Genomic DNA, 25,893 nt, shown 5'->3' with positions numbered 1-25,893 from the left:
ACAAGGCATTTGTGGTAATAAGTATACAAGGTATTATACTATGTATAAACATCCTTCATTAATCCAAGAACTAACTTAAAATGCACATCCTGGTCACATAACTTTATATGTCATTGTATATACATTTATACATGTACTTACAAAGCACATCATCAATTTCAAATAATAGTATTAAAGTCAACATAAACTACAATATTAACCAAACCAAAAACCCTATGATCTTACTTTCAAAACCAAAACTTGCACCAACAATGATTCCACCGAGTATAAGATGTATTATCTTTTGGCATAAATGTTCGATCTGGTAACACACCAATTCAACTTATTTGCGAGAAAGTAATCTCACATACACCTTGGGTTCGGTAGCAATATTTTTTTTTAAAAATCAATATCTGACAATTTATAAATATACAAGACATGATTGTTAAATTACTAGAATATATCAGACTTCTTCAGACATATCAACATTTGACTCCTAAATATTAGTGTGACACTTCAAAAACAATATACTGTGCTATTCCAATACATATTGGTATTCTATAAAAAATGTAATAATACAAAATGTATATCAACGCCAGTCAAAAGATGATATGATTGGACAGCTTGTCATATTTTAGTAATTTAACACACTGTTGTTCATTAAATAAAACTATTAATGATTAGTAAAGATACATGTATGTTAAGTTCAAAATTATATTTGAAACAAGAGGGCCGTAATGGCCCTATATCGCTCACCTATTGATCTGGCCTATTGACCTAGTTTTTGACCCCACATGACCCAGTTTTGAATTTGACTTAGAGATCATCAAGGCAAACAGTCTGACCAAGTTTCATAAAAATTGGGTCACAACTGTGGCCTCTAGAGTTGTTCACAAGCTTTTCCTTTGATTTGACCAGGTGACCTAGTTTTTTAACCCACATGACTCAGATTCAAACTTTAACTATAGATCATCAAGACAAACATTCTGACTAATTCGCATGAGTTTCAAACTTAAATTGTGGTTTCTAGATTTTTACCAAGGTTTTCCTTTGATCTGGCCTAGTGACCTAGTTTTTAACCTACATGACCCAGTTTCAAACTTGACCTAGAAATCATCAAGACAAACATTCTGATTCAGTTTCATAAAGATTGGGTCATAAATGTGGCATTTAGAGTGTTCACAAGCTTTTCCTTTGATCTGGCCTACTGACCTAGTTTTTGACCCAACACGACTCAGTTTCAAACTTGGCATCAAAGCAAACAGTCTGACCAAGTTTCATAAAGACTGGGTCACAAATATTGCCTATAGAGTGTTCACAAGCTTTTCCTGTGATCTGGCCTAGTGACCTAGTTTTTGACCCCATATGACCCACTTTGAAACCTAGAGATCATCAAGACAAACATTCTGACAAAGTTTCATAAAGATTGAGTCATTACTGTGGCCTCTAAAATGTTCACAAGCTTTCCCTTTGATTTGATCAGGTGACCTAGTTTTTGACCCCACATGACCCAGTTTCAAAACTGACCTAGAAATCAGCAATATAAACATTCTGACCAAGTTTCATAAAGATTGAATCATAACTGTGGCCTCTGGAGTGTTCACAAGCTTTTCCTGTGATTTGGCCTAGTGACCTAGTTTTTGACCCCACATGACCCAGTTTCAAACCTGACCTAGAAATCATCAAGACAAACATTCTGACCAAGTTTCATAAGGATTGGGTCATAACTGTGGCCTCTACAGTGTTCACAAGCTTTTCCTTTGATCTGGCCTACTGACCTAGTTTTTGAACCCTCGTGACCCAGTTTCAAATTTTACCTAGAGATTATCAAGACTAACATTCTGACCAAGTTTCATAAAGATTGGGTCACAACTGTGGCCTCTAGAGTGTTCACAAGGCAAATGTTGACGGATGCCGGACAATGACCGGTCACAATAGCTCACCTTGAGCACTTTGTGCTCTGGTGAGCTAAAAAGAAGAAGCAATTACTACACAGTATGTAAACTTGAAGAATAAAAAACATGTCTGTGCATATAAACATTATACAAATTGTACACACCTCATAAATGTATTATTTAACCACAACAGGAATATTTACTACAGCTAAAACACTGAAACAACTGCTAACCTTTAGCCTGCTGGCGGCAAGTGATTCTGCCTTTGCGATCAGTGCAGACCAAGATCAGCCTGCACGAACATGCAGGAAAATCACGCTCTGCATTGTTCACTATTCAGTCAGTAAATTTTAAGTGAGCACCCATTGGGATAATAAATAGTACTGCCCCAACTGAATAATGGACCAGTTCATTTTAGACTTTTAGCAGACTAATGGTTATTGATGAAACATAACACAATTTTGTCTATTTAGCTAAGTGAAGATTTTTAAAATATTTAATGATAACATCTAGTGATAAGTATTTTAGTGAAAGATGAGCATTACATATATATATCATTAAGTTCTGCTCATGGTATGTTTATATGCATGAAACAGGTCCAAATGCCAGAACGTTCATTTGGCTTGTCCAAGTCCAAAGTGTCTGTGAAACAAATATACGCAAAATGGAATAAATGAGTAACCTTAACACTAAAAATGATCACAACTTGAAATGAAGGACAAACAGAGTTTGAAGTATAAACATCAGTAGATATCATTGTGGTTTATGTGGAATGCAATATATAAAAAAAATCAATAATATAAGATACAAACATTATAAATGATGTTCTAAAAATCAGGATACCATTGTGACACATTCAAAATGAAATAAATGAGAAATTATTACACTAAAATCTTTTACAGATATCATTGTAGGATCATACAAGGAGTGTTCATGACTTTCTGCAACCTCAGAATGAATCAAAGAAATTACTTTTCTTTTTTTTTTTACATTTTACACTGACATGAACTAAAGAAAACATCTAACACCAAATTATTTTTTTTTCATCCAATATTTGTCCAGATAATTGTTTTTATTAGATATAATTGTGAATAATTATAAAAATAAATCACAGATTTTGTAAATTTAGTGTTGATGAATTTAAATAAAAAAAAAATAAAAGAAAGTTATGTTTGACGATTAACTCAGCTATGACTTTGAACCTTTCGAAGTTTGTTCATCATCGTTTGGTAAGTAGGTCAAGAACCGTAACTCATTTTGTATTTTGTAAGAATAATTGCCTTTTTTATCTTAGAAAATTGATATTTCCTGGTCACCTTTTTGTATAGGTTCATTTTTCTTGAGTACTTGGCTTTGAGGATTTACATTTGTTCATCAGGCCAGAACCATAACTCCTTTCTTGCATACTAACTTAGGTCAAACACTTTTACACTCACAGGTTGTGCTCTTGGTGTTTAAGCAATAGCCAACTGTGAAATAAAAATATTGGTGGTGGGGGGACTTATTATTGTGGATTTTGCGGATAAGTCAAAATCCCAACAAACAAGTAAAAGTCCCATAAATTGTCTGTTGAAAATTTGTAATTTACCAATTCAAAATAATCATTCAGCCTAAACAACAGAAATTTGTGGCAAAGAAAACAAATAATTCTACTTGTTTTTTGGCTCAGAAAAAAATGTTTTCTTGCTGATACGTGGATGAGCTATTTTCTCACAGTCATCCGGAAGAACTGCGAATTATCATTGGTATCATCAAAGAAAAAACTGTGTTCGAGAAACACCTGTTTCACTTTACTAAATGTCTCTACATGGACTTGTTTCATTTCCTGAACAGTATTCAGAAATATCAGTGGTGATTTATCCAGCAGAAACACGTTATTCAGATAAACTGTTACTACCTGGTCAGACATAGGTATTCTCTCCAACAGCTTCTGCAATGATGCACTTGTTGCTTTAATGCGAGAAAGGTATATTCTTTGAAGAGATTTCATTTCTGAACTGAAGTCAAAGGTCATGTTATTAATGTTTATATTTAATAATCGTAGTTCTTCCAAACACTGACATGTAGGTAGTAACCGTGTCAGGTGACTGATATTGTCATTTTCTGTAGTTGTACATACTAAAGTACGAAACATACAGGCTTCTTTGAACACAGACAACATTCCATTTTCATCAATAACATGTATCTGTGGCAACCAGTTTTGAGAGCATGTTTCTATAACATTTTCAGACCCTTCTCCATTTGTGTCAAGTAATGCAACTTTGCTCAATTCTATCACTGGGTCATTACAAAGTATGTTCAGACCAGAAATAAGATCTTTCAAATTTTTGTGTGCTATCTGTAAATTTTTCATAGCTATGATAGAAAATGATCTACGAAGCATTTCTTTAAAATCATTAAGTAACTGAAGGGTTTGTCTCACTTTAGAAATATCTTCATTTAATATATTTTTGAAGACAATTATCCTCCGTCTAACAGAAATTTGTCCTGAAAATATTTTACAATACTCAACACTTATCTCTGGGCCAACATCTCCCTTTCCAACAACAATAATTTCCGAAAAACACACAGTGATAGATGGATTATAGATCCAATCTTTAAGTCTGTCCAATATGCCAGTTAACGTTTCAAATGTGAGTGTCACTGTGTCTAAAATTAAACTAGTTACTTTACTTGGATCAAAGTCAAAGATACTGTCAAGAAAAACATGTTCAAGATGAAACTCTGAGATGTCACAATCCAGTGAAAGATAGGATTTTATCTCTCTGATTAATGAATGAGAAGTATTAGAGAATTTTACAGAAATGGTAGGAGAAACACCATGTGTACTTCTCTTAATTTTCTGAAAGCATACATGTTCTGATGTCATCCTTATTTCAGTATTTGGAAGTTTCATAATCCATGATAAAACTGAAATCAATGAAGGCAACTTCATATTTACACAATCAACAGTACATATTTTAGGATACACTTTATCATTTATAAACACATTCAGATGACTAAAGTGACTTGAACACTCGAAGTTTTCTATTTCGTAGTCGGATATTAAAAATGATAAAAGATGTTCTGGGTCATCTTGTTGCTCCAAATCAGATACCTTTAATTGATGTATTATCTTTCCTCGAACAGTCAGAGTTAGTTGAATAGTACACAGAGCAGTGATTTTGTAAATAATATCACAAGAAGACAGCTCATGTTCCCTGGACATGTCTTCATAATTGTTTGGGAATCCAACTTCCTCAAAAATTGATTTCAAGGACAAAAATGACATTTTCACATCAACTAATTCTAATATATTCAGACAGCCAACAAAATCTGTAAGCCATTGAATGGGTATTTCATTTTTCAGGCTCATGACATGTGTAGAGTCTTCAGGTCTGAATATACTTTTATGTGATCCTTCCATTGTAAATTCATGGTTAGAATTTTCAGCAACTTTTATTACTATACTACAGTATTCATCTTCCTCCAATTTTGTTGAATGTGGTAAGCAGTAAACCCCATGGAAGCAACGACGATCCATATAGTGTTTATATTCCCTACAGGCTTTAAGAAAATGATCAATGGCCATCATTGATTTAAAATACATAACATTTTCTAAAGCTATATATTGCAGCTGGGGCATACTTTGAATTAAGGTATGAAATTCTGCAAGGTACTGATTACTCAAAGTTTGTAACCCTTTTCTAAGAAACATATACTTTAGAGATTCTTGTGATGACTCCATAATCTGTAACGTTTCCTGAATTGGTAGGTCTACAGAAAAATCTTTAAGTGTTTCTAACTGCTTAAAATAAAATAAGATACTTGTGTCTATAACTTGGGTTTTAATGACCAATGATTTAGTCTCTTTGAAATCGACATTCCTTAACAGTTCACTTTCTTTAATGGGGTAAAAAATGTCACTCACTATAATTCTGACAGCTGTATCATGAACACATTTTGCCTCACTTAAACAAGTAAATAAAACATCTGAGATTTCAGCTGCTGAATAAGAAGGTAGAACAAATTGCCTATGCCACCTATGAGTATCATTGTTCACAAAACCAGCCAAAAAAATGGAAATTCTATGCATAGTTGATACATTCATGCAACTTACAAAAACTAAAAATGTTTCCAAATTCTTAATATCGTGCAAGCAAATGCATCTATGTCTTAATATTGTTTCAATTCTGATATCATCTCTACTAGTTATATAACAGGCAGCGAAATACTCCTGAAATGTTGAATGAATGAATGCCACTTCTTTTTTTTCTTCCAGCACCGAAGTGCTAGCCACCATGCGAAGTGACAGAACTCCAATTTTCAGTAAAATATTTAATTCAGAGTCAGTAATTCCGTAACTGGATAGATCACTTGTTTTAAAGATGAGCCTAGTTTGTTTATCCTTAGAAAATAATGTTTCAAATGCGAGTTTTGACAACTTTAATAATAAGTAAGAATTTTTCCTAATAAATGGCCTATCTTTTGCGATAAAAGGGCAAATATCTGCTTTGCATGTATATGTATGACGTGCATCATTCTTGAAATCATGGTCTCTACTGTTTCTCATAGTTGCATGATGTAGAAATAATTCAATTATGTCACTATACACACAGGTTAATGATTCATTCAGCATCTGCTTGTCATACCATAGACACACTATCAATTTTAAGACCAATGGGTTCTTCATCAACGATTGCAACTTTTCCTTTTTTCTCACATCATGCAAGAATGTATCACTAGTGACCTGTTTGTTTGATATTTCATCTAACAGTCGCAATAGCTTTGCTATCAGCTCTCTGTGATGGACAATTCCTTTGATATCTAACATGGCATCAACTTCACCTGATGAAAGTCTTATATTGTCCAATTTCCAAGAACGTGCAGTAAACAATGTCACATAATTAGACTTGCTTTTTCTTAAAGGCAATCCAGGTGACGTTCTTGGAACTTTTGGCATACCCTCTGGAGGATTCCATTCATCAAGACCATCACATATAAACAAACATTTCTCAGGCACATGCTCAAGTATTTCTTCAAAAGTGTCATGATATTTAGCGGGCAGTAATTGTCTCTTAACCATTTCTTCTAGAGAGCTCTCTTTATTTGTGTCCCTTAAACAGATGTAAAATACAAACTGAAAAAAGTCCAGATTCCAATCTTGTCCTATTGATATTAGGGCAGGTTTACTGAGTTCTTCACTTTTGTGCATGTTGCACCACACAGACAGAAGCTTTTTGCACAATGTAGTTTTCCCAAATCCTGCTTCACCAGTGAGGAACACATTATGCAACATACTGCCGTTATTGAAAAATGCCTTGCGTTGGTATCTGCTAATATCTCTTATAAAATAGTCAACATATTTATCATCCTCTAAGAAAAAAATGCTTCGCTCATAAAGATGTTCAATTTCTTTGAAATCCCACTTCTGGTTTTCATTAAGGATGACAAGGGGTGTATACAGTTCATCTATAGCATTTTTTTTACTTTGAACGAGAGGAGAAATGTCAGTTGTAGAGTAATATCGCCCATAGTATTCAATTATGTGTGCTCGCAGTTCTGTAAATAAAAACCAAACATTTGCTTAGCCACAACCTTTGAAACAGCAAAAAAAACAACAAACATCAATAGCTTGTCAAATGGCCATGTAGCCAAATGTGCTGATCAAATTAAAAGAACCTTTAATGAACCATTTAATTTTATTACAATGTCAAGACCTTTGAATGGCACACTGAATTGTGAACCATTTTAAACCAGTTCAACTTCTTGAGCAAGCATTCCAAATCTTAAATTAGATGTGTGCCAATTGTGTATATTAGTCATGGTTTGGGGAGGGTATGGACACTTCATAGCATTATCAAGAAATACAAGATGAAAGAAAGTGAGTTTTTAGGGGGAATGGTAGGAGGGGCAATGGAATGGGGGTAGAAGTAAAATCCAAATAAAATCCCAGGTGCACAACTTCATATGCTGAACAATATCCCTGTTAAGTTTCATTACACTAGGTCAAAACTTTTCCAGTTACACGTGACAAAAACTTTTAGGCCCTTTTATGCATATTTTTTGACTAAGTCAAGGGCTGTAACTCTGGTTTGGCTAAATGAAATTCAAGTACTACCCTAGGTGCACATCTTCACAAGCTAAATAATATACCTAAAATGTGTCATGACTCTTTGTCAAATACTTTTTGAGAAACATGCGACACAAACATTTATTCCCCTTTACGTATATATTTGTAACTGTGGCTCGACAAAAACACAATATCATTACTTCATATGCTGAATAATAATCATGTAAATTCTAAGGTCAAATTCTTTTCAGATACCTACGTGTACAACAAAAACGTTTAGCCTTTTAAAGCATATTTTGTACCTTTGTCAAAGGTCATTACTCTGGGAGCTGAAATCCCAAACAAAGCCCAAGTGAGCAACTTCACATGCTAGATAACCCTTCTATAATAATTTATACCCTAGGTCAAATATTTCTGAGATACATGCAACATTGTCTTTTAAGCATGTTTTACTAACTAAAGGACATAACTGTTGTCTGGCCATGTGAAGTCCATAACTAGATCTGTCACAGGAGTGACAAATTATACCCCCACAATACGGCCTTGTCACAGAAGTAAGCCAATGTCAAAGTCGAACTTGTTTTATATTTGATGATGTTACACCTGTTTATTAAAAATGATCTAAATCTTGTTAACCCTGCAAAAGGTTCTACTGTTCTGGGTCAATTTGACCCTGATCTTTGACCTACTGACCTCAAAATCAATAGGGGTCATATGCTGGTCATGATCAACCTTCGATTAAGTTTTGTGATCCTAGGCCCAAGCGTTCTAAAGTTATCGTCCGGAAATGGGTTAACTGTTCCGGGTAACTGTGATCTTGACCTTTGACCTACTGATCTCAAAATCAATAGTGATCATCTGCTGGTCATGACAAACCTTCCTATAAACTTTCATGATCCTAGGCCCAAGCGTTCTTGAATTATCATCTGGAAATGGTTTAACTGTTACAGGCCACTGTGACCTTGACCTTTAACCTACTGATCTCAAATTCACTTAGGGTCATCTGCTGATCATGACCAACCTCCCTATCAACATTCATCATCCTAGGCCCAAGCATTCTCAAGTTATTATCTGGAAACCACTGAACTGTTCCAGGTCCTTGTGACCTTGACCTTTGACCTACTGACCTCAGAGTGGAACTTGTCCTGTATTTGATGATGTTACATCTGTGTACCAAAATTTATGATCTCAAGCCCAAGTTATCATCCGGAAACCGTTTAACTGTTCCGGGTCATTGTGATCTTGACCTTGGACATACTGACCTAAAAGTCAAACCTGACCTGTATTTTATGATGTTACACCTGTGTATCAAAATATATGATACTAGGCCCAAGCATTCTGAAGTTATCATCCAGAAACGGTTTAAATATTCTGGGTCATTTTGACCTTGACCTTTGACCTACTGACCTCAAAGTTGAGCTTGACCTGTTTTTGATGGTGTTACATCTGTGTACCTAAACTTATGATCTCAGGCCTAAGCATTCTGAAGTTATCATCCGGACAGGGACATCTGGGGTCTTCTGCTGTCAAAAGCTTGAACAATAATTGTGCCAGAGCGATGTTTAGCATAACAACCATGATGATTATTTCATTACTCAAATGGGATGTATCATGTTCTTTTTCCAGGATTCAGCTAGTGACCTAGGTTTATTTGTGCTCTAAAATGACCCATTTTAAAACTTTGCCTGGGTTATATAAAGATAAACATGTCAACCATTTATGCTCATATGATAGAAAAAGTGTACAGTGTAAACACATTTTATTCAGAATTGACCTTGTGACCTACATTTGATCACAGATGACCTAGTTTCATACTTAGACTAATATTCTGACTACTAGTAGGCTTTATGCATTTAAAGTAGCAAATGTTGCCTTCAGTTCAGTGTCAGAGTTTTCTATGATCAGATCAAACAACTTAACTTATAATCCAAGATGACCAAGTTTTAATCTTAGCTTAGATTTCATCAAGAAAAACATACTGACCAGATAAAAATGTGGCTTTTTGAGTGTTAACAATCAGAGGTCACATTTTCTACAGAACAAAATTTTGTTTTTTTGAAATCCAGATAAAGTGTAATTCTGTGACATCTGGGGTGAAAATCTAGGTGACTATTAAGATCATACTATAACAAGCTTACTCTATCATTTTTCAAGGTAACCTTATTCTCAATCCCAAATAGCTAAGTTTCAATGTTGGCCTAGAATTCATGAGAGCAAGTTCCATTTACATAAAGTAGACAAGAGCTCGAAGAACACGATATGCACCCACTTGATGCATTCAGTAATTGCAAAGGAACAACAGAAATTATTTGGTCACTGTACACAAAAGTTCTACTGTTCTGGGTCATGTAACCTTGAACTTTGACCTACTGACCTCAAAATCAAAAGGGGTCGTCTGCTGATCATGATCAAGTTCCCTATAAAGTTCCCTGATCCTAGGCTCAAGCATTCTCAAGTTATCGTCCGGAAACGGTTTAACCTTTCGGGTAACTGTGACTTGACCTTTGGCCTACTGACAATAGACATATGCTGGTCATGACCAATCTCCCTAACCCAGGCCCACGCCTTCTTGAGTTATCACCCCGAAACCGTTCAACTGTTCAAGGTCACGTGACCTTGACCTGTGACCTATTGACCTGAAAATCAATAGAGGTCGTCTGCTGACCATGATCATATTCCCTATAAAGTTTCGTGACCCTAGGCCCTAGCATTCTCAAGTTATCGTCCGGAAAAGTTTAACTGTTCCGGGTAACTGAGACCTTGACCTTTGGCGTACTGACCTCAATATCAACAGCAGTCATCTGTTGATCATGATCAACTTCCACATAAAGATTTGTGATCCTAGGCCCAAGCGTTCTCAAGTTACTTTCTGGAAATGATTTAACTCTTCCGGGACACTGTGACCTTGACCTTCGACATACTGACCTCAAAATCAATAGGGGTCATCTGCTGCTCATGACCAACCTACCTATCAACTTTCAAGGTACTAGGCCAAAGCATTCTTGTGTTATCATCCGGAAACCGTTTAATTGCTCTGGGTCACTGTGACCTTGACCTTCAACCTTCTAATCTCAAAATCAGTAGGGGTCATCTGCAGGTTATTACCAAACCCCTATCAACTTTCATGATCCTAGGCCCAAGCGCTCTGAGGTACTAACCGGAAACCATTTAACTGTTCCGGGTCATTGTGACCTTGAACTTTGACTCAAAATCAATAGGGGTCATCTGGTGGCTATGACTAACCTCCTTATCAACTTTCATGATCCTAGGCCTGAGCGTCCGTAAAAAGAACCTAAGCGTCTACAAACGGATTGATCTACATACCGACAGACATCTGCAAAACAATATACACCTCTTTCTTCGGGGGGTGGGGGGGGGGGGGGGGGGGGGGATAAAAATGTGGCCTCTAAATTTAATTAAAGGTTTTTCTCAAGGCAAACTTTCCGAAGTGGTTTCATGAAGAACAAGTCAAAATGTGGCCCCTTAAGTATTAAAAAGTTTCTTATGGTGTGACCTAGTTCCAATCCGTTACTCTAGTTACCAGTAATTGAGGTACTTCAGTCTTGTAGATGTGGGTGCTAGCACAATGATTATTTAATGGCGAAAAGAAAGCTATTTCTGAATAGCAAATTTATTCTTGTCCTAGTATTTTGTGTAATATGCTAAATGTCATGAAATGAACACTTTGCAATACCTGAAGAAAGTTACCACTGACAATTTATTTTCTTCAACTGGTGGAGAATATTTCAAGTAGAAGTCATTTAATCAAATAATTGCAGTCTTCTACTTTCTCTCACACTATGTCTCCGCATATCAGAACGTGTCATCCGAAATACCTGTACTGTACAGTTTCAGGTAAGAATGCAACCAATTTTCATTACTAGCCACGATATTTTTGTAAGTGTAAGTTTCTTGCTCACAGGAGATGGAGTGATGCCATGCCTAAACAAGGTTAAGTATTTGCTTAAGCAAGTACAATAAACAGGCATTTAATTTTGATAAGATTTGAAAGAATGTCTCTTTATGGTGAATTCTGTGCCAAGTAATATTAAAGCCATTTAATGGATGGCAGCTTTATATAGGGAAAACAACAACATTAATCCATCCCTGTGAGACCTTGACCTTTAAACTTCCAGCCTTGATCTTGCACTTGACATGTTGTCTTGTAAGTGAGAACATTTCTGCCACTATTTAGCTGCCTTGCCCATGCCTTAAATAATGCTAGGAAGAGCGCCTACACAATGAAAAGCTGTAAAATTTCCATGACTGTGATCTATAATAGTGTCAGCGTGATTTTAAATCCAAAAAAGGAAACAACAAAAACAACATTCTGTGACAAAACCTTTTAACAGATTACTGATTTATGGGCTGGACACAAGGTGTGGAAGAAGGAAAGATGTTCTGTAGAACGGAAAGAGCCTATGTTCTATGTCATCCTTTTTATCTTCAAAAAATGCAGGTACAATAATCTAAGAAAACTGTGTATACGATATACACATGTCATAGCAATCATTGCTGTGAAGACATACCAAAGTCTGACAAGCAGTTTAGGCGATCCATGGACATAGCAGATGGACAGAAAAGACTGATCAGACAAAAACAGTTTCTATTTATCTATCCTACCCTTTCCTAATAACAAGAAAATCTCAGTTAGTTCACCAACAAGAAGGTCATGATGACCCTATATCGCTCACATGTTACAATTGGCCTTAGAATCATCAAGATAAACATTCTGACCAAGTTTCATGAAGACAGGGTCATAAATATGGCTTCTACAGTGTTAACAAGCTTTTCCTTTCATTTGAGTGTTGACCTAGTTTTTGACCCCATGACCCTGTTTCTAACTCGGCCCAGGAATCATCAAGATAAACATTCTTAAAAATTAATAAATTTTGGCTCTTTCAGGGGTCAATCAGGGGCCGTAACTCTGGAACCTATGATTAGATCTTATGGATTCATCATGGAATCCAAGATCTATTGTTGTTACAGATATATTGCAAGTTTGTATCAAATCAAACCATAAATGAGATCTCTATATGGCTGCAAAGGCTAAAATAGCAAAGTTTGTTCCTTTACGGGGCCATAAATCTGGAACCCATGACGGGAACTGGTCAGTTTTTGAAAAGAAATGAGATATTATGCCAAGACAAGTTGTGTTCAAGTTTGATTAAAATTGACTGCAAAATATGTGGTCTCTATCATGTTCACAAACCAAAATACCAAAACGAAGACAGACGGACGGACGACAGCCGATCACAAAAGAACAAACATTATAAGAACTTTCTTTTGGAATCTTTAGAACAAATTCAAGACAGATCCATCACAGGATGCTACAGACCAAGTCTGGAAAAGATTCATCAAGCAAGTAAATTATTTTTTTTTCTAATTTTAGCTGTGGCTTCTTCTAAGTGCAGTCAGAAGAAAGTTCTGTTCAAGGATACTGAAGGCCAATTTTGCTTAAAGAAGTTGATTGAAACATGTTAAAAAATATTTCTGTCTAGACTGACCTAAGTGCTAGACCTTAAATGCTTAGAAGCAGAAACATTAAAAAATCCCAAAGAGAAATTTGAGCCAGGAAGCTACAGAACAAATTGGGTGTAAGTTTGGCCAGTAATTTTAGAGGAGAAGATGCTTAAATAAAAAGGTGGACAATATACAACATTATTCAGACCATCTATCTATATAGACATTTTTACCGTTCACTTGAAACCATGGTTTCACATGGTTTTGCTATGCTATGATTTAACAAGGTTACCTAAACTTTGACCCCAGATGACCCGGCCAGTACATAAGTCCATCCAGATTTTACATAGTCAAACATTCCGACATAATGTAATTTAAGATTTGGCCAAACTGATGACCTCTAGAGAGTTCTAACAGTAAATTTGTGGATGAGGGTAATGGCTTCAGGATCATCCATTATACTAACAGCACACCCTGAGCATATGTTTCAGATAAACTAAAATAGACTGATACCTTGTCTCTTGGTTAACCTTGTTTCTTCATCAATTTGTTTTCCGCCTTGCTTTGAATCAATATCATAGATGGTTAAAGCTCTTGCATTTTCTATTTCACTAATGGCCTCATGTTTGCTTTCTCTTACTGCTTCTAGTGCTATATCCATGACGGCACTCGCATCTTCTTCACTAATATATATCTGGTTTGCCTTAAGCTATAAGAAAAAGAAGCAGCTCATTACACAAGATTAACAGTTTACCGTATTTTCTGTTTTGACTCAGCTTGTCATTCGTTTAAAATCAAACTAACGACTAGAAGAAGAGTTTCTCAATGAAAAAAATGTTTCTTTTGGATTTAACAAGAAAATGGACCTTTAATAAACTATACTTAAAAAACAAGAGGCCCAAAATGGGTCTAAGTCGCTCATCTGAGGCAGATCTGGACCTAATTAGATCTTGCTTGTGACAAAGTATTTTAAATCTAATATAAACAAGTGAATGAAGTATTGCCATGCAATACAAAGTCCCCTACTGGAAGGCACCTAATTTTCTCTACTGCAGTATAACATAATGAACTGATATCTGTCAATGATGTATAAGCAATATTGTACTATATATACAATATGTTATAACAACACACTTGGATTAAAATGTGCATATATAAAAACCCACAGTTGTTTTCATATTGAATTGTTTGGCCGATTATAAAAAAGTTATCATATAAGTTATTTATAGTAACAACAAAAGGAAATGATTCCTTAAAAAATCTATATAAGTCCACAAGAAACTCTTTACCAGGTAAAGATACACCTAAAATTGGATGTAACATGCATGTTGTACCACAGAAAAGTGCTCTCGATTTTTCTCTACAGCCAGTAATAAAAAAGTTACAATAAAATCTATTTATAGTAACAACAAAGAGACGTAATTCTAAAAACAAGGGTGCCTCATGGTGGTGAACATTTGATCCAAGTTACATCAAAATCCCTCAATGCATGAAGAAGAAATGCTCTGGACAAAGTCATTCTTGAATTTGACCTTTGACCTCTAAATATGACCTTGACCTTAGACCTATGGACCTGGCTTTTGCACATGACAATCCGTCTTATGTTGGTGAACATTTGTGCCAAGTTACATCAAAATCCATTCATGCATGAAGAAGAAATGCTCCGAACAAAGTCATTCTTGTGTCTGACCTTTGATCTCTAAGTGTGACATTGACCTTTAAGCCAGGGTATTGGGTGTTGCACATGACACGTCGTCTCATCAAGGGGGACATTTATGCCAAGTAATATTGTAATCCCTTGATGGATGACAGAGTTCTAGATCGGACAGGAGAAAAACCTTATAGACTTTTGACCTCCAATTATGACCTTGACTTTTGGGTTAAGAGTCCGGGATTTGCGAATGACATGTTGTCTCATCATGGGGAACATTTGTGCAAAGTAATATTAAAAATCCTTCATGGATGGGACAGGAAAAAAACTCTGTTGATCTTTAAGCTAAGGGTCCGGGATTTGCGCATGTCACGTCGTCTCATTATGGGGAACACTTGTGCCAAGTGATATTAAAATCCTTTAATGAATATCAGAGTAATGGACAGGACATGAAACAAACCCTGTTCATGCTATGTTAACATTTGACTGCTAAGTGTGACCTTGACCTTTGAGCTCTGAAAGTTGTGCAAGACACATCGCCTTATTATGAGGTACATTTGTGCCAAGTAATATTAAAATCCCTTCATGGATGGGAGAGTTAAGGACCGGACAGGAAAAAAGCCCTGTTCACTTTTGACCTCCAATTCTGACCTTGACCTTTGAGCTAGGGGGTCTAGGTTTTGCGCATGACACGTCGTCTCATCATGGGGAACATTTGTGCTAAGTAATATTAAAATCCCTTCATGGATGGGAGAGTTATGGACCGGACAGGAAAAAAGCCCAGTTGACCTTTGACCTCCAGTTGTGACCTTGACCTTTGAGCTCTGAAAGTTGTGCATGACACATCGCCTTATTATGAGGTACATTTGTGCCAAGTAATATTAAAATCCCTTCATGGATGGGAGAGTTAAGGACCGGACAGGAAAAAAGCCCTGTTCACTTTTGACCTCCAATTCTGACCTTGACCTTTGAGCTAGGGGGTCTAGGTTTTGCGCATGACACGTCGTCTCATCATGGGGAACATTTGTGCTAAGTAATATTAAAATCCCTTCATGGATGGGAGAGTTATGGACCGGACAGGAAAAAAGCCCAGTTGACCTTTGACCTCCAGTTGTGACCTTGACCTTTGAGCTCTGAAAGTTGTGCATGACACATCGCCTTATTATGAGGTACATTTGTGCCAAGTAATATTAAAATCCCTTCATGGATGGGAGAGTTAAGGACCGGACAGGAAAAAAGCCCTGTTCACTTTTGACCTCCAATTCTGACCTTGACCTTTGAGCTAGGGGACCGGGTGTTGTGCCTGCCACGTCGTCTCATCATGGGGAACATTTGTGCCAAGTAATATTAAAATCCCTTCAAGGATGACAGAGTTATGGACCGGACACGGAATTGCGGACGGACGGACAGACGCACGTTCTAACGAAACGGTCTTTATGTGACACCCCCATTGTTCTCTCCATTCTTCTAACAGTCACATAAAAAGAAAAAGGTCACATGAACAGAACAGAATGAATGACATCAAAGAGAAAGTACCGTTATGCAGTCACTTAACCATCATTTCGCGGGCACGGACGGACGGACGGACGGACGGACGGATGGAATGACGGAAAAGCGCATTCCTATAGACCCCGAAACTGGTTTTCAATCAGTAGGGGACTAAAAAATAACAAGTGAATAAAGTATTGCCGTGCAATACAAAGTCTACTACTGGAAGGCAACTAATTCTGTAATGCAGTATAACATAATGAACTGATATCTGTCTGGTATACACAATATTGTACTTTATATACAATATGTTATAACAAAACACGTGGATTTAAATTTGTATGTATAAAAACCTATAGTTGTTTTCATATAGCATTTTTGGCCAATTATCAGAAAGGTATCATATAAGTTATTTATAGTTTATAGTAAAAAAAAGTGTAGTAATTATTGTAATTCTTTAGTTTTTTGAATCGACAAAAAACTCTTTACCAGGTAGAGACCTTAAAATACGCCTTAAATTTGAAAGTAACATATATGTTGTACCACAGAAAAGTGGTCTTGGTTTTTCCCTATGATCAACTATAAAAAATAAAATAAAAAAATAAAAAATTCTAAGTCCACACAGAAGTCCTTACCTGAGGCAGAGATAGGTCAAAATACACCTCAGAATTGGATGTAACATGCATGTCGTACCACAGAAAAGTGGTATTGATTCTTCCCTATGACTAGTAACGAAAAAGTTACAATATAAGCTGTTTATAGTAACAACAAAGGGAAGTAATTCTAAAGAAGGGAACTGCGCATGACACTTTGTCTCATGATGGTGTACAATTGTGCCAAGTTACATCCAAATCCCTCTTTGCATGAAGAAGAATTGCTCCCAACAAAGTCATTCTTGATTTTGACATTTGACCTCTAAGTGCGACCATAACCATATACCTAAGGACCTGGTTCTTGCACACAACAATCCGTTTTATGGTAGTGAACATTTATGCAAAGTTATATCAAAATCCCTCTATGAATTAAGAACAAATGCTCCAGACAAATGTCATTCTTGTATCTGACCTTTGGCCTCTATGTGTAACCTTGACCTTTGACCTAGGGACCAGGATTTTGCGCATGACACTCCGTCTCATAGTGGTAAACATTTGTGCCAAGTAATATTCAAATCCTGTTTTGCATGACAAAGTTATACAACGGAAAGGAAAAATGTTCCATTGACAATTGATCTCCAATTGTGACCTCGACCTTTAAGCTAGGGTTCTGGGTGTTGCGCATGACAAGTCCTCTCATCATTGGGAACATTTATGCCAAGTAATGTTAAAATCTCTTGATGAATGACAGTTCTGGACCGGACAGGAAGAAAACCCTATTGACATTTGTCCTCCAAATGTGACCTTGACCTTTGAGCTAGGGGTCCGGGTTTTGCGCATGACACGTTGCCTTATCATGGGGAACAATTGTGCTAAGTAATATGAAAATCCCTTCATGGATGGTAGAGTTATGGTCCGGACAGGAAAAAAACCCTGTTGACCTTTGACCTCCAATCCTGACCTTGACCTTTGAGTAAGAAGTCCGCATGACACGTCGTCTCATCAGGGATTTCCGCATGACACGTCGTCTCATCATGGGAAACATATGTGCCAAGTGATATTAAAATTCCTTGATGAATGAAAGAGTTATGGACTGGACACGAAACAGACCCTGTCCACGCCATGTTAACATCTGACAGCCAAGTGTGACCTTGATCTTTGAACTAGTGGTCTCAAAGTCATGCATGACACATCGTCTTATTATGAGGTATATTTGTGCAAATAATATTAAAATCCCTTCATGGGTGGCAGAGTTCTGGACCGGACAGGAAAAGGGCCCTGTTGACATTTGACCTCCAATTGTGACCTTGACCTCGAAGCTAAGGGTCCGGGGTTTGCACATGACACGCCGTCTCATCATGGGGAACATTGTGCCAAGTAATATTAAAATCCCTTCATGGATGACAGAGTTATGGACCGGACACGAAATTCCTATAGTCCCCGAAACTGGTTTTCAATTAGTAGGTGACTAATAATATGCATTATTACAATTTAGCTAATGCAGAGTTACAGCCTTGACAATAATTTACATGGATGCACTGACAGTGCGATTTAAATATGCCCACCTTGAAAGACATAAAAACTGCTAAGTCGAAAAAGGGGCATAACTTTGTAAAAAAAGTAAAATAGAGTTATGGAACCTGTGCAATGCAAATCAGATTATAACAGTTAATAAGTGTGTTAAGTTTCAATCCATTCCCAGATAAGGTGAGCTAAAATACATTGAAATAATTAGTGTTCAGATGTAATGAAAATGCTCAAAAAAGATAGGCCAAATTCTATCCAGTTTTCTTTGCTTTAGAGCAATGCATGACTTTCATGCAATTACATTGAACCACTGGGCAAAAACATATTCTATGAAATTAATGTTGCAATATGTAATTATCACATTAAATAGAAACATGTATAATAAATGCTGCAATATGGATGCAAGGAGACTCAAGATTTGGTTTGATAAAATGTTAAATAAAGTTTGTTTGCTAGTGTTTATTATAACACAGATGACAAGAGCATTACTATTACAAGAGGGTCATGATGACCCTGAATCGCTCACCTGAGTAATATGAGCCACATGTTTAAAATGGCAAACTAATGCTAAAATATTAGAAAGTAAGCCAGTAGGTCATATTGATGGTCACTGAAAATTACTTTTAAAGATCCGTATACAAAACAGTACATGTCATCCAAATTTCAAGGCTGTATCTTAAAAAACAAGAAAGTAGGTCAGTAGGTCAAGGTCACAGTCAAGTGACCCCTAATTACTTGGGGTAATCAGGTAATTATAATTAAACAGCCTAGGAAATATGATCTGATAATTTTTGAACTATTTCTTCCTATATAACTCGTATAACAAGTGACCTCCTAGGCGGGGCCTCTTTTCACTCCAGGGACGTAATTTGAACAATCTTGTTAGAGATCCACTAGGCAATGCTACATACCAATTATGAAAAGCCTAGGCCTTGAACTTTCTGACATGAAGATTTTAATTTTTTCCCTATATAAGTCTCTATTAAATTTGGGACCTCCAGGGCAGGGCCTCTTTTCACCACAGGAGCATAATTTGAATAATTTGGCTAGAGGACCACAAGGCAATCCTACATAACAAATATCAAAAGCCTAGGCCTTGCAATTTCAGGCAAGAAAATGTTTAAAGTTTTTTCCTATATAAGTAAATATAAAACTTGAGTACCCCCACCGGCAGGGCCTCTTTTCATCCCAGGGTTATGTTTGAACAATTTTGATAGAGGACCACAAGGCCATGCTACTGACCAAATATCAAAGGCCTAGGTCTTGTGGGTTTAGACAAGAAGTTTTTTCCTATATACATTGTCTACGTAAAACTTGTGCCTCCGGGACGGGGCCTCTTTTCACCCCAGTGGCACAATTTGAACAATCTTCATAGAGGACCATTTGATGTCACATGCCAAATATCAAGGCTCTACACCTTGCAGTTTTGGACATGAGGATTTTTAAAGTTTTCCTTTCGGTTGCCATGGCAACCTGAGTTCTGCATGGAATTCAATTCTTTGAACAATTTTTAAAGGGGGCCAATTAAAAATAGTAAAAACAATGCACAATCACATATTCACAAGGCAAACATGCTACCATATCCACTCTTTTTACACTAAAATGCATAAATCTCTCAATTACAATTTTAGTTTAAAGCAATGATAATAGTCAGTACCCTTTTAAGTTCCTCCACAGCTTGTTGTGCATCTGGATAGCTTGCTAGACATTTTGTGTCTTGAAGCACATCTATCATCTCCTCAATGTATGTGTTCAGCTGGTCATCTGTAACTTCATAGCTTTTAGTGTGAAATATTTCATGTCGCGATTCACGTGCCTATAAAGAAACAAACACATGGCACTAAATGTATCGTAACAACGTTTTATATGTAATGTCTAATCAATAAAACAGAACTATTAACACCTCCGGAAAAAGTGATTTTCTTTTCAGCATCAATATTCTAAAGGTGAAGTAAACTAAAATTTCTAATCATGTATGAATAAAACAAGAGGGTCATGATGACCCTGGATAGCTCACTTGAGGGTCGGTGTGCAAAACTGTACTTGTCATCCAAATTTCAAGGCTCTATCTTAAAAAAAACACAAGAAAGTAGGTCAGTAGGTCAAAGTCAAAGTCAAGTGACCCTTAATCACTTGGGGTCGTCAGGTTATTATAATAAAACAGTCTAGGAAATATGATCAGAAATTTTTTTCCTATATAACTCATATAACAAGTGACCCCTAGGACAGGGCATCTTTTCACCCCGGGGGCATAATTTGAAGCTCTATCGCATACAAAACATTTTTCTTTGATTTGTCTTAGCGACCTAGTTTTAGACCCCAGATGACCCATAATCAAACTTTAATTATATCAAGGCAATCATTCTGACAAAATTTCATGAAAATCAATTGAAAAATACAGTCTCTACCGCATACACAAGGTGTTTCTTTGATTTGACCTAGTGACCTAGTTTTTGACCACAGATCACCCATATTCTAACTTGACCTAGATTTCATTAAGGCAATCATTCTTAAATTTTTTTATGAATATCCAGTGTAAAATGCAGCCTCTAATGCGTACACAATGTTTTTCTTGAATTTGACCAGGTGACCTAGTTTTTGACCCTAGATGACCCATATTCAAAGTCAACCTAGATTTAATCAAGGCTAACATTCTGATCAAATATCATGAAGATCCAGTATAAAATGCATACATGTAAGGTTTTTCTTTGATTTGACCTAGTGACCTAGTTTTTAATCCCAGATGAACCATATTAAAACCTGGCCTATATTTCATCAAGGCAATCATTCTGACCAAATTTCATGATCAATTGAAAAATACAGCCTCTATCGCATACACAAGCTTTTTCTTTAATTTGATCTAGTGACCTAGTTTTTGACCCCAAATGACCCACTTTGGAACTTGGCCTAGATTTCATCAAGGCAATAATTCTGACCAAATTTCATGAAGATCAATTGAAAAATACAGCCTCTATCGTATACACAAGGTTTTTCTTTGATTTGACCTAGTGACCTAGTTTTTGATCCCAGATGACCCATTTTCGAACTCGGCCTAGATTTCATTAAGGTACAGTCAAGACTGTTTTAAGAGACCGACTTTGGGAAGCAGCGAAAAAGGTCACATATGACAGGGAGTCTCTTAAAACAGTCTCACTTAACTGGATGACGCTGGTTTCATATATTTTTCCAATTAAAGTACATGAATATCGGATACTTCTATATTGCCCTCTTTTAAGATAGGAGTGGAAAATGATTAAATACTATTTCTTTAATTGCATATTGATAAAATATACATTTGAAATAATTTGCATCATTCGTATGATGTTGATAAAACAAATTTAAGCTCATGATCTGGCAAGAAAATAAAGGGGAGCAGTAAAATATAAATGTTCCATTTGAACTATTTGCACACTGAGGTTTATGATATTTATATTTTTCTGTACTAATTGTTCATAGACATTTATTCGATTATTGACTGTATCTTTAATCTGTGTTTACTTCGTCGTTTCCTGTTAAATACCGCCATATTTTTGTTTCACCAGGAATAAAGTTAATTTATGCACCGACTCCGAATTCTTCAGCGACTTTATACGCTGGTTTTCCCTAATCGAGCAATTTAAGTGCCTTAACACGCTGTCCTAATGTCCAAACAGTTCTTTTTTATGTTTTTCATCATCAATTTTTGTAAACAAATAAGTTCTCGTCTCAAACAACTTCACGCGAGATAAAGAACGGTAACTCTATCGTGTAAAATCTTGCGAGGGAGCGTCTCAAAGTCGCTGAGAACGGTCTAAATATCGATTCAGGAGCCTGATTTCACAGTCGCTTGTCGCGTAAGGCAGGGGGTTGCTTAATTCAGATTCTTTTAATAGTAAATTGCATCCGGAGCATAAAATAGGGTCGCATATGACAGGGAGTCGCTAAATTCAGGGGGTCGTTAAGGCAGTCCCGACTGTAATCATTCTAATCTAATTTCATGAAGATCAATTGAAAAATACAGCCGCCAGGGGTTCAGACGTATATAATGTCTCTCGGGTTTTTAAGCGAGAATTCAATGTCATCTATATCTCAATTTTGGAAATATTTGCATGTTTCTAAAACCTGGCATCGCCGTTTTTTTTTTTAACTTTAAGCATATTTGGATATCTGTTGGGCCTATTTAAGCAAATTTAATGTACCAACTGGTTTCAAAGCATAAGCAAATCAAAGGTTGAAACATACATGCTAATTGTGAAAAAGTAAAACTTAACTTAAGCCAATATTTTCATTTGAAACGTATATGCCATTCAAATACTGTGTTTACTGTATTCTAGACCCTTGTATGTAAAAAAAATTTTTTTTGATCTTAAATCACGTACAGTAAGATACGGTACAAAAAATCTTAATTTTCTGCATTTTAAAAAAAGCATTGCTCAGGTGAGCTAAAAACCGGCGATGCCAGGGTTTAGAAATGTGCACACATTTCCGAAATTGAGATATAGTAATATAGTACGTAATACAGCCAATCTAACACAAGCAGAATGCCTGTTTTGGTCAAAACTTGCACAAAAACATGACAGAAATCCAAAAACAGTCACTTCAAATCAATTTGTCCCTTCAATAGTTTTTGTACTGTCAACTGTACGGCCAAAAACGAATGTGTCGATCTCACCTTACACATGTGGCTATCGAAAGAGTATATCAGCAGTTCGATCAAATGGCAAATAAGCATGTACTTACATGTTTCTAGGAAAAAAAACCTCCCGTTCCTTTGTTTACATCGCCATTTATGCCAAGGTGACATTGAATCCTCGCTTAAAAACCCGAGAGACATTATATACGTCCAACCCCCTGGCCTCTATTGCATACACAAGGCTTTTCTTTAATTTGACCTAGTGACCTAGTTTTTGACCCCCAGATGACCCATTTTCAAACTTGGCCTAGATTTCATCAAGGCAATAACTCTGACAAAATTTCATGAAGATCAATTGAAAAATATAGCCTCAATCGCATACACAAAGTTTTTCTTTGATTTGACCTAGTGATCTGGTTTTTGACCCCAGATGACCCATTTTCGAACTTAGCCTAGATTTTATCAAGGTTATCATTCTGACAAAATTTCATGAAGATTAATTGAAAAATACAGCCTCTATTGCATACACGAAGCTTTTCTTTAATTAAACCTAGTGACCTAATTTTTGATCCCAGATGACCCATTTTCAAACTCAGCCTAGAATTCATCAAGGTTATCATTCTGACAAAATTTCATGAAGATCAATTGAAAAATACAGCCTCTATTGCATACACAAGGTTTTTCTTTGATTTAACATAGTGACCTAGTTTTTTACCCCAGATGACCCATTTTCGAACTCGGCCTAGATTTTATCAAGATAATCATTATGATAAAATTTCATGAAGATCAGTTGAAAAATACAGCCTCTATCACATACACAAGCTAAATGCTGACAGACGACGGACGACAGACAGACGCCGGACATCGAGTGATCACAAAAACTCACCTCAGGTGAGCTAAAAACATGTAAAACTAGTAAAGCATAATATGTGACCATACTACCAAAACGGTCACATAACTATTCAAACCATGCTCTCAACCGTGACAAATTTTGGTCAACAGAGTGAACATCATAGGTGCAATTGTCCAGTATTGAAATAATATGACCAGACCATCTTGGTAATCTGGTAACCTATTTGTAAAATGAAAGGTGTCCATAACTAACACTTACCCTGCTAAATTTCTATCTTCCAATTTGGACAATACAATTAACTGTTAAAAGGGGTTGTTTACCAAAAAGGTATTGACTGAATGGCGAACAGTGCAGATCATGATCAGACTTCATGGATGTGCAGGCTGATCATGCTCTATACTGGTCGCAAAAGGAAACTCAATCGTGTCCAGCATGGTAAGGGCTAATATTATCTACTGAACTAAGAGATCAGTATTGATACTTCCGAGAAAAGAGTGCTTTGCATTTATCTGTGCTCTACAGCAGGCATATTAACCCTTAGCCTGCTAAATTTCTAAAATGGACTGGTCCATCATTTCAGTTTGGGCAATACCATTTATTATTCGAAGGGGTGTTCACTGAAAACTTACTGACAGAATAGCGAACAGTGCAGACCATGATCAGACTGCACGGATGTGCAGGCTGATCTTGGTCTGCACTGGTCGCAAAGGCAGAATCACTTGCCGCCAGCAGGCTAAAGGTTAAAGAACCAGGCTGTCTATAATTCACAATGAGTTAAGCTAAGTGTGCTGAATATGCCTGTATCTAAAATGTTTCTCTCTCTGTTCTAGGGGCTTTCTACTACTTTGTACTCTGGTCAGATCTGTATCTACACTGATAGAGGATAAATTTTGTGCAAAAGCATGATTCGTGGATTTTCCAGAGGTCCCAATGTGATTTATAGCCATTATTTTAAATGGACATAAAATAACATTCAATCAGTAAAAAACCTACTGGTCTATAATGCATTGATTTACCAGTATATATTTTCCTTCTTACAAAAACCACTGTAACAGTTAGTTGTTCAAGGATGGAATATTCTACAAGTGGGTATAACAAATGTATCCACAAGTACTCTGAAGTGTTTAATTAAACTCAATAACCAGATGATAGGAAATAAAAAAGATACATCTTTACTTTTCAACAAATAAAACTGTGAATTTTTTAGTTTCAGAAAATGTGAATTTGTAGTTTCAGCTACCATCAAAATACAATTATGTTTCAAGTGACATTAAAGTGAAATGGAAATTTATATTTCAAACAAACTGAAATCCCACCCTGCTTGTCATGTGTCATCAGATCACACAAAAACATATAAAAGAGATGAGTCTTATACTAGATTAACTTTAAAGAGAGAATAGTCACTAATTTGCTTGAAGTGCAATGCTCTATATACAAGACAAAAGGTATTACGGTATATGGATATAAAATAAACAACTGCAGGACTGACTCTATATTATGTAAGTAATATACTTGAAATGTAAGATTAAGATGTTCAATTCAAATGTGTATGAATTAAATTTACATGATAATAAAATGACACTTTTTTTAATAATTAGAAAGATATTCTTTTTGACAACAGTCAGATGATGTATGCTTGTAAAATGCCATGTTGTATTAATTATACTACTAACTGGTAAAGTCAGTAGTAAATATAGTACCGCTATACTAATAGTAACTACAGGCAACAGCAATACTGATTCCATACACTATATTTTACAAGCTTTTCTTCTATTTTCAC

General features: G+C 36.1%; 1 protein-coding gene across 1 annotated transcript; it reads right to left on the bottom strand.

The window, feature by feature from the left end:
• Positions 1-2,846: 2,846 nt before the first annotated feature.
• On the bottom strand, positions 2,847-25,060 carry LOC123555911 (uncharacterized). Its single transcript, XM_053547122.1, has 4 exons — positions 24,965-25,060; positions 20,306-20,464; positions 13,903-14,098; positions 2,847-7,415 (listed from the first exon to the last, which is right to left on the bottom strand). The coding sequence occupies exons 1-4, from the start codon at positions 25,058-25,060 to the stop codon at positions 3,577-3,579; spliced, it is 4,290 nt and encodes a 1,429-aa protein (XP_053403097.1). The 3' UTR covers positions 2,847-3,576.
• Between the last annotated feature and the right edge of the window lie 833 nt (positions 25,061-25,893).

The sequence above is a fragment of the Mercenaria mercenaria genome, chromosome 7 (genome assembly GCF_021730395.1).
Source record: "Mercenaria mercenaria strain notata chromosome 7, MADL_Memer_1, whole genome shotgun sequence".
Lineage (NCBI taxonomy): Eukaryota > Metazoa > Mollusca > Bivalvia > Venerida > Veneridae > Mercenaria > Mercenaria mercenaria.
The sequence above is the reverse complement of the archived record's forward strand: the minus strand, read 5'-3'. Positions and strand labels throughout refer to the sequence as shown.